General features: G+C 48.3%; 1 protein-coding gene across 1 annotated transcript; it reads left to right on the plus strand.

Annotated features, from left to right (window-relative positions):
• The first annotated feature begins 498 nt into the window (after positions 1 to 498).
• SOWAHA (sosondowah ankyrin repeat domain family member A) lies at positions 499 to 3,987 on the plus strand. The gene has a single exon (XM_048320205.1). The coding sequence runs from the start codon at positions 499 to 501 to the stop codon at positions 2,200 to 2,202; it is 1,704 nt and encodes a 567-aa protein (XP_048176162.1). The 3' UTR covers positions 2,203 to 3,987.
• The last annotated feature ends 6,671 nt before the right edge of the window (positions 3,988 to 10,658 follow it).

Raw genomic sequence — 10,658 nt, forward strand, 5'->3', positions numbered from 1 at the left:
CAAGTAATTGATAAGACAGCAGAGAGAGCTTCTCTATAAAAAGAGAAGCTCTCTCTTCTCCTGGTGGACATGAACAGATGCAGCCATGCTGTAAATATTTCACTGTTTAAATAGACATGTACATCTACATTGTTGATGCAATATAGGTAAAAGACACAGATAATAATGTATGATTACATATATATATATGTATGATAATACATAGTATCATGTAGAGGTGAGTATATTTCAGAAGACTGACCCATCCACCCATCTTCTAATTTTAAGGCATCAGCCTCTTTCCCAGCAGGATCACAGGTCCTGCAGAACACCTGAGGCTTTTCCAGGAATGGAGACCGAACCTTGCAGAGTGATTTCTACCCACTGCTGCTCCACTTACTTGCTACTGAAACAAAACAAAAAAGCAAAACAAAACAAAACAACAACAAAAAAAAAACAACAAAAAAACCCACCCCAAACCAAAAAATCGTTTCAGGAAGCTGGAAGACGAGTAAATGGATGAAGCGTTCGGTCCCACCCGAGGAGCCTCCGTGCCCTCCCTCCTGCTCTCACTCACTCCCGGATCGAGACCGGCTCCGTGTCAGCCGCCGCCCGGTACCGCCACTCCCCGCGCCCAACTGCCCGGGCCGGACCCTCCCGGCAGCCGCCGCCCCGCGGGCGGGGCGAGACCGGCGCCGGGGCCGCTGCGCTCCGTGGGCGGGGCGGGGAGGGCCGAGCACCTCCGCGGGAGCGGTCGCGGGGGAGTCGCTGGCAGTAGCAGGTGTCTCCCGCCCGCGAGCCCTGGCCATCTCTGCAGGCTCCCGGCATCCTACGCTGCGCCGAGGCGGCGGGCGCGGCGGCAGCTCCACCACCACCACCTGTGGCGGCGGGATGGCGGAGCTCGACATCAGCGCGGAGGCAGTGATGGGCTTCCTGAGGGAGCGCGGCGGGCGGGTGTGCAACACCGAGCTGGTGAGCGCCTTCCGGCCGTTGCTGGAGGCCAGCGGGCCCGGTGCCGGTGCCGGGGAGGCAGAGGGGCGGGCGGCGCGGCGGGAGCGGTTCAAGGCGGCGGTGAACGCCGTGGCCACCGTGAAGGAGATCGACGGCGTCAAGTTTGTGGTGCTGAAGCGGCAGCTGCGCGCTGCCCCGCCGGCGGGGGTCGATGCCGGCGCCCCTGTCCCGATTTCCTTCCCCGACTCGGACCCCGTCGGGACGTCCCCCGAGGAGCCGCCCGGGCCGCGGGCCGTGGCCGAGCTGCGGGGCCTGTTCCAGGGCGGCGGCGGCGCTGTGCCTCTGCCCGGCGGCGCGAGGGGAGCTCGGCGGGAGCCGCCGCCCAAGCCCTGCATGCTCCCCGTCCGCTGGGTGCTACCTCCCGCTGCCCCAGGGCCGCCCGAGGAGGCAGTCACCCCGCTGTCCCCCCCACCGCCTGACGAGGAGACCGGGTCCCGCTCGCCCGGGCTGCGGAGGGGGCCCAAGAACCACCGGGCCAGCGAGGAGACGGTGGTGCCCCTGGAGCAGGCGGAGCACCAGTGGCTGGTGCTGGCGGCCGACGGGCAGTGGACACAGCAGCTCCACGGGCTGCTTCTGGGCGACGCCAGCCTGGCGGCTCGCAGGGACTTTATCTCCGGCTTCACCGCCCTGCACTGGGCCGCTAAGAGCGGCAACTGCGACATGGTGACCAACATCATCCGAGCGGCCGAGAAGGGCGGGTCCCGTGTCAATGTGGATGCCAGGTCGCATGGTGGCTACACGGCACTGCACCTGGCTGCCATACACGGCCAGGAGAAGATCATCACCATGCTCGTCTACAGCTACCATGCCAAGATTGACCTGAGGGACTACAGCGGGAAGAAGCCACACCAGTACTTAAAGGAAGGGGCATCCCTTACAATTAGGCGCTTGCTGGGGGACCCTAGCCTTTCCCAAAACATGGAGCACTCCATGCCCATCAAGAAGTCCACAAAGCTTGCGGCTTCAATCTTGAGCTCCACTAGCACTTTTCTGGGGGTCATATCTGATGACATGGCTTTCTACGATCTCACCAAAGGTTTAAGGAAGCCTTCCACTTTAAACAAGCTTCTAGCTGCCACTACGGGCCCAAGGAGGAAGCCAAAGACCAGAGGGGGCTTCCCTTCATATTCCTCACTCTCTGAGGTAACGGAGGAGGAGGAAGAGGTTGTCGTGAAACGCAGACCCGTTTCTGAGCTGTTCTTTGGCCACTAGCCTCCGCCTTACTGTGATCAAAATGGTTTAATAGCACAGCTGGTGTCTCAGCTTTCTCTTGCAGAAGCAGTTTGGATTTTTTCTCTCCGCGTCTGTCTTTTTGGATGTTTAACTGAATCAGTGATAGGGTCTACATCCAAAGTCCACAGCATGAAGCCTGGCTCCATATGCCTGTGGAAAGGGAGCTGCCAAGAAGTGCTATCCATGCTGTATATACCATTGTGCTGATGTATTGGTGGAGACCACAAACTTTATACTTACTGGTTGAAAAACTGAAACAACTTATGTGTGTGTAGACAGGTGAAAATGCCTGAGGTACAGCCTTCTTGATCTGTGTTCCTCGGCTGGAGAGCAGAAACAAGGTGAAGGATTGCATATTTTACACTGTGAACAGCAAGCTGGTAGCTGGCTATTTTAACAAGGCCTGTTATCTAGCAGGATTAAATTATCGGAGGAAAGATGCATAGTTTTCTATAATGTTTCTGATTATTTTGGTAGCAGAAGAAGGATATTTCTATTTACAAAAATTGCATACTTTTTCAAAACAAAGTTTCTCACTATCAGAAATACTAACATAACAATCTCAATTGTTGTCTGATGCATTTTATTAGATGAATTACTTAAAAGGATAGACCCTGACCTTCAGCACTCGAGTCACCGTGACTTGTCTACCTCAGTTTGAAAGCTGGCTAGTGATTTAAGTTTTTCTCTCTTCCTGAAAGACTTTTTGACCAGGTGGTACTTAACCACATGTCTTGATGATACTGTGAACATTTAAACTTTACTGTAGTTCAGTCAACTTAATCTGAATAAAAACCTTCTTGATATTTGATAGTGAAAAACTGAGCTGAAAAACTGGGAATTGGATCCGTCAGAGTTTCTGAGTAGCCTACTGGAAACAAAGTTAGGCTTGTATGTCTGATTATTTTTGTTTAAAACTTGGCCTTTCATTTTGACCTATTTAAAATAAATATCTATAAACATTGGGCTTTATGTAATGTTAGGTGTTTCGTGACAGAACCTCTGCATGACCTCTTGAAAAGCAGTGTTTATTTCAACAGTGTGAATCATTGACCTAAAACTAACTCTTCTTCTTCTTTTATATGATAAACATAATTGTTCTATATATAGAACTACACGTAGCTCAAAAAGCATGGTAACTGCAGGTTAAATAATTTATTTGCAGTAAGATTATTATTTTTTTAATTACTGCTTGGTTAAAGTTAATGCAAAGAGGCAGAGCTATGAACAGAAACTGTCCAACTTCTGGGGCAAGTCTGCTAAACCAGCATGTTTTCTCTAAAACTGTGACTAGAAACCTGTATCATTGAGAGGTGCTGAAGGTGAGAGCAGTCCTGCAGTGGCTCTGTTTGGGTTTCTGCACTGAAACACTTGTTTGCATGCTTTGCCTTTCCTTCCAAGTCAGTGGCTTCAGGAATGTTTTCAGTTTTTCCGCCTTGCATTAAACCTAGTACTTGTAATTGGTTCTAATTGACTTGTCCCAAACACTCACAAGGAATGCTGTAGGACTGAAGATGGAGGCACTGCCCTCTTTACTTCAAAACACTCTCCCTGAAGTTCCTGGAGTTGGTGACATTCGTCGGGAGTGTAATCAGAGGTTGCAGCCAGGTCAGATCCAGTTCTAGGAAGAGACTGGATTATTCTGGATGGGTCTGCTTCTGTATTTAACTAATTAAGTTGTTAAGCAAAGGTTAATGATCAAGCACCTCATGATTTCTGTATCTGGAGTAGGGTTTAAAAAAATAAAGTCCAGTTTGCTCTCTAGCTGTTGGTGCGACCATTGACCAGCTTGATCCTTTGGAGCCTTGATTTGTGCTGCACTCTGTCAGCTTGCAGAGTTCCTGGAAAAAAAGGGCTCTGTTTTAAAATGTCTTTCCAAGTGTACTGACATAAACGACTTTTTTAAAAAAAATATTTTAATAATTTAAAAAAAAAATTTCCTGAAACCATAGAAGTGTGTATGTGCATTCATGTTACCTCTGAGGCACTGACACTGCCTGGTGAAAGCATTCTGTTTCTGTGGGAATTGCAAACACTCCAGTTTGGCTTGGACTTACGGAGAAGTTTGTTCAATAATTATGGGTATAAGCTTGATACCTGTCCAAACACCATAGCTCTATGAACTTTAGTGCTCATTCAGAGTCAAGCCTACATGAGCCAGAGACAGGATTCAAGGATGGAGTGTTTTGTGTTTAAAAACCCCACCTGACTAACTTGGAGAGTGTGGTTGTGATTTCACCCCCGGGAAAGCAGGGAGAAGGTTTCATTGCTTCTCTATTGTTCTGTTAAAGAAGTCACAGCTGAGATAAGATTCATTGCAACACATATTATCAAGGAAATTCTGCACTGCTCCTTCCTCAGAGGCATCGAAGCGATTAGCTGTTGTGATAGAAAAATGCCCAGCAGCAAGAGCCCTCTTCCAGCATTCCCCAGGGAGTGCTGGAGGCTTGGCAGGATGGTGGTGACACAAAGATGGGGAGCTCACAAGGCCAGGTGCTGTGGGTGGGATGGGCCGGGCCAGGCTCTGCCAGCAAGTTTGTGCAGTGACTCAGCTCATTCCTTCTCCTTGTTGAGCCGATGAAGGAAGAGATAGTATTTAGGCAGGCTGGGATGAGTACACGCAGTTCCGTACAACTTTGGGTGCAGACAAATACTGAGAGGTATTGAGAATGCACTGCTGTCATCTTACAGATATATATAGTGCCTTTAGTTTGAAGTAAAACCAGTCCATCAGCCTGGCTGTGTTTTAGGTTCCAATGTTGCCCTTTAAACTGTGGGAAGGGACACTGTAGGGAAATGAGTGATCATGAGAGCATTTTCCTGCAAGAGGTTAAAGCAGGACTGTTTTATGAATCCCTCAGCTTGACTGATTCTCCTTAATTCTCATTTTCAAGCCCAAATCTGGCTGAATGTAGTAGGATTTTCACCTGAACGAGTGATAGCTGTGAAGTTTAGCCAGGATATTTTCACAGGAACAGCTGAGAGGAGGACTGGGCTCCCCTCAGCACACTGGCCCGGGGCAGGAGCTGTGCCATGGGCTAGGCATGCAGCCTTTGAGTCCCAGCCCAGAGCTGGGAGCTGCCTTAGGCACCATCAAAGTTAATAGCAGGAAAGGTAAAAACCAAAAAACCTGAGGACCCCTGGCTCTGCTCCTGCCCCCTGGAGAGGGCTTAGTGGTGGGGAAGGCTGGACATGGAAGGCACAGATCAGGCACAGGAGCAGGACTCAGCAGCTCAGTGGTAATTTGCCTTGGTTACTAGCCTGCCCTCTCACCATGTCTCAGTTTTCCTGTTATAAAATGGAGATAATCACCTTGGTCGCTTCTTTAAAGCACACAGTCAGTACTGATATGCAAACTGAAATCAAGATAATGTTTTTAGACCTGTAGGCAGCATGAGCAGTGTCATTCCCCCACCCTGTGAATGTGCCTTCAGTGGACCACCTACACAAAACTAGCTCACATTTTAGTTCAGCAGCACTAGGGATCAGCACAGCTAATGTTTCCTTGACCCTGGCTCAGTCTGCCTGCTAAGGATAATTTGGTTTGTCTGTTCCTTGGCATGTTTTGTTCTGAGGAGTATCAGCTCAAAAACCTGCTATGAAGAGCTCTGCAAACAAACCTCAAACCATGATTCTGCGCAAAGGGACACTTTGTCCTCCTGGATGTGGCTGTTTGAGCAGTGTGAGGCAGTGTGGTTGTGGTCAGGCTCACAGAGATTTTTGTCTGTCTTCATTCCCTTGTGAGTGCTGCACAGAAATGTGGACTATGAAAACCCAGGAAATGCCACTCCTGCACTGCATAGGAGTCTTAATGAGATTTCAGCTTCTTCACAAACCCACAGTCCAGTCGAAGAGTCACAGTAACTCCAGAAAATAAATGGGAGTTGCAGCCACCAGCTGGAGGTAGAGGAAGCATTTCTAGACAGTCCCCTAATTCCCCACTGCTCATGTCTTGCTCCCTCTCTTCATGTTTCCAGCATGACCTAGGGATCAGCACAGTTAGTGTTTCCTTGACCCTGGCTCAGTCTGCCTGCTAAGGATAATTTAGTTTGTCTGTTCCTTGGCACGTTTTGTTCTGAGGAGTATTGGATGTATTTGCCTCCCAATATGCATATTAATCTGAGTAAAATGGCAACATGGCAGTTTTTGCCCTTTCCAGTCGTTTGTACTGTTGTGGGACTCACCAAATTAAGAGGTTGTTAACAGGGACTTGGCCAGCATGTAGCACGGGCACAGTGTGGTGTTTGTTTGCTGCAGGGGGAGAGCAGGGACAGAGCAGGGCAACACAGATCAAAAACCCTGCATCCTAATGAAGAATATTTCTATTCCAGTTTTGAGGTTTATTTCAGTAATTTAAAAGACAAAGCAAGTCATTAAGCACATTGAGCCTTTACACTGTATGTGTAACCCTGAACCAGGCAAAATACTAGCTGTTAATATTAGCACAGCTTTAGTACATCTTCTTCCCTTTCTATGAAGAGAAAATAGAGATGTACACAATAAAAATTATGCTGGCAATGTTAATCTTTCCCTTTCTCGGTAGAACTTCTGCTCTATGTTTGTCCCAGGTAGAGCATTACTCCTTTTCTTCACCTGAAAGTGTGAGTTCCCAGCCAAACCCAGATCACCATTTCCCAAGAGGAAAATCATCCATATCTATCACATTGAGACCCTCCAGACAAGGTAAGAGACTCTAGCTGAGAAGCACAGCAAGCACTGTGGAGTCACAGCTGACACAAACCTTCATTTCCACTGAATAGAACACAATACCCAAATGCACAAGCCCTTGATGTGAGGTCATGGTATTGGGGTGCCAGGCCCTCCCCTGTGTCCTCACCTACAGGCTCCTGCATGAGGCAGATGGTCACACCAATAAGATTCACCAGTATGGTCACAGTAACAAACTGCAGCAGTACAGACAGACTTTCTCACCATTTTTTTTATGTTGTATTTTCTTCCGCCACTCTCCCATGGTAGTTTTCCTCTTTGCAACAAAGAACTACAGCTCCACTCCAGGCTGGGATCAGCTCTGGACCAGACCAGCTGAGACCTCTCCAAGCAGCCACTGTGACATCGGGTGACACGATACTGACCCTGCACTCAGCAGGGAGCAGCTGAAGCTCAGATGGGGGTCCTGCAGGCACCAGCCATACCATCAGGAGCTGCCAGGGCAGGGATCTCTGGAGAGACTGTTTCACAAATGGTTCCCTTTTGACGTAGTTTGGGATGTTCTTGCTCTTCCACCATGGGCTGAGCCCATTAGAAAGACCTCTGGCTCTTTATGCACATTTTTAGAAATGTCTCTTATTCTCTAAATCAAGACTATCAGTGCAGTCCATAATTCTCTCTCTGTGGATTTATCTATGAGATGACTCAGCTTCCAGGCTCATGTGGTATTTTAGAATCTCTGATAACCTTTAATGCCTCTCTTCATTTAGCAGTGAAATTCAAGTGCTGCTTCTTGAGAGCCTTTTGTGAATCCCAGAGGTTGCATGATTCCTACAGGCTGATTATTCTTTAATGTCTATGTGGGCTCCCTCCAGGCACAGAAGATTAGCTTTGCAATGCTGCTCTGAGTTTATTTTTAAAAATTTATTCAGATGGTTGCCATGAATTCTCAAAGCAGGGAGAACACCCTTCTACTTATTAAATGCAGCTCTCACAAGCACAAAGTAGATATTTTTGCAGAGTACATTTGCATTAACTCCTGCAGCCCTCTGTTCCTTAATTAGTTCCACATGCAAAAATCCCCCACCATAATGCCCCAGTGAAGAAAATGAGGCTGGGGTTTAAAACAAAATAATTAAAATCCTTCAATTTAGTTCCTAAGATGCTGAAACAGCAGCTCCTGGTCCAGCAGTGACTCCTACACATCGCAGTGAGTGTTAAATGGTTCTAAACAAGCCACTGTGTCTAAAAATCTCTCAGTTGCTGCCAGGACACTGTCAGACAGGCAGGATGTGCTGCTGCTGCCACTGACCGCTCCCACACCAGCACCACAGGCTCATGCTCTGCCTCGGGCAATGTAAGTCATCTTCTTATCCCGAAATCAGGCCCACCGACTTCTGCTTGGCACAACAGAAGCTATTGCAGAGTCTCCCCGCACGCCACTTGTTTGTGGGTGGCCAAGCGAGATGCAGAGATTGTTCCTGGAATCCCCCCAGCCTCCCACTGCCGGCACCCCACAAGGAGATCTGGGCGCTTGCATTTTGCCTCTTTCACCTCTTCCTTCTCCTCAGCACTGCAGTTCTGCACTCTCCTGGCTGCAGCTGTCATTAATTCATAGAGACAGCTCCCCACAGGACTTCAATTGCAATTCTCCTTGAAGCTGGGCTCACATTACATTATACCTGTGGAAGTATCAGGCTGGCAGGCTGCAACAGGAGATTCCCTAGCCTGGGCAGCAGTGGGGATTTCCTGCCTGCTCTCCCAGGGGGTCAGGTACCAGGCAGCTTTTTCATTCCTTGCATTTTCTGAACTCACACACACCTGACTTCGTTTACATAAGTTGCCAGCACGGGGGCACTGCCAAGGTGCAGAAGTCTCTTGAAGCTGATACTTTCCCAGGACTCTGGGCAGAGGTAACTCAGTGCCATTGCTGTAGAAGTCACAAATGGAAGGCTGGTGAGTAATGGTATGAGCAGTAATTATATACAAGGACTGCACAGCGTTTTATTTCCATAATCCCTATGGATTTGCTTCCCCAAAAAGACCACCAGTTACTGCTATTTACAGTTCAAGTCTTAAATCTGTCTTCTGATGGTAAAGGATCAGAAAAAACTGTCTGGAGCAGTGTGGGATCACAGTGTTGTAAAATGAAGATGCTCTGTATTTCTGGCCATCTTGCCTTCTATGCTGCATGACTTGAAGTTGGGAGAAAGCTGCCACATGTTGGTATGGGGATGTAATTAGTGTTCTAAATATCAAACTTTCAGCAAAAGGCAATAGGAGTCAAAAGCAAGTGCTTAAACCATTTCTTGGCTTCAGTCTGTACTTTCAGAGGCTGCAGCTGACTGGAGCAGAAAGGGACACTTACCATGTCTTAGTATGTTGGTGTGTCAGGAACGCTGCACATGGCTGAGGTCCAGCATGAGCTTTCACCATTACCCTCCTAATAAATTGGTAACAAATGATCAGTATCAAAATCAAGACCCACCTGACAATCCAGACCTGCTGGTGCTTTGAAAGCGGATCTTTGCTTGTCTGCAGAGGTTCTGGTGCCATCACTGTGCCTGGAATTTAGAGTCGAATACTGTACTAAGGAGTCTCTTTTTTTTTTTCTTTCTTTTTTTGAAAACAAGTAAAAGTTATTTTTAATTATTGCTCTTTGAAGCATATGTGTGAGTGCCAATCATGGAAGGGAGGGGTAGCAATCGCCCTCCCCATGGAACAAAATCCTAAAAAGATAAGCTAAACAGGACAGACACTTTTTTTTTCCCCCTTAAAAGCAAGCATTTGCTTCAATTACAAAACATTTATTTCCAATCAGGTGTTTTTCCCTCAACTAGGAATAATAAGACTAAAGTGCACCTTCAAGTCAGGCTTCTCAAATCATGCAAACAACTCATTTAACATTGCTCATATTTTTTAAAATTCTCCACTGACTCCATTAACATTGCTTTTGTTACTTTAAAGACCATTTTCAAAAGGCAGCTTTCAGACTTAACATGTTAAAAGCTGTATTTATGGCCTTATGAGAATCACTGTGCAGATTACTCACAGGATCTACAGTGTCTGGCTGTTTTCCCCCAGGTATTAAGGCAACCACAGTACACTCGGCAAATTGGTCACTGTGCTCCCGGAGTTCTTGCGCTCAGTGACATGCAATTCCAAATAAGATTTCTCAGGAACAGGACAGCTTCTCCCTGTGGTGGTGGTATTTACTGTAGCCAGGACGCACACCATTGTCCAACCAGGACACACAAACTAGTAAAACGTTTCTTGGTAAAGCCCATCTTCATGGCACAATGAACATCTATTTTGGCTGTGTGTGTTGGGTTGACCCTGAGTTGATGGACAGTCTTTAAGACCAATTACGCTTCTCACAATTTACATATTTAAACCGCACGGAAAGGCGGGACTTCCCCTTTTGGTCGGAGCTCGCCTGCTGGAAGGTGGGGGTGCTCCGAGCCTCCCGGCCCCGCTGGGCCGGGCCGGGGCCACTGCCCCTTTCCCCCTTTCCCCCTTTCCCAACGCTGCGGCACGGACCCTGGGTCACTGAGGGGGACTGTCCCAGAGCCGCAGGCAGCTAAAACCAGCCATGGACTGCTCACAGCTAAACCCATCCAGCGCGGCTTCTGGGGACAGGCGGGTCCCTCTCCTCTCCATGCGGAGCCGGCGGAGCCAGCGGGAGCCGGCAGAGCCTCCTGTCTGCAGCCAGCACACTCCGTGCTGAACTGAAGAGGACACCACGCAGCCAGCAGCACAGAGGGAGC

This window comes from Corvus hawaiiensis, chromosome 15 (genome assembly GCF_020740725.1).
Source record: "Corvus hawaiiensis isolate bCorHaw1 chromosome 15, bCorHaw1.pri.cur, whole genome shotgun sequence".
Lineage (NCBI taxonomy): Eukaryota > Metazoa > Chordata > Aves > Passeriformes > Corvidae > Corvus > Corvus hawaiiensis.

What these genes read in the sequence shown, in the direction of transcription:
- SOWAHA (XM_048320205.1), top strand. Translation starts at nt 499, where the DNA reads ATGAAGCGTTCGGTCCCACCCGAGGAGCCTCCGTGCCCTCCCTCCTGC.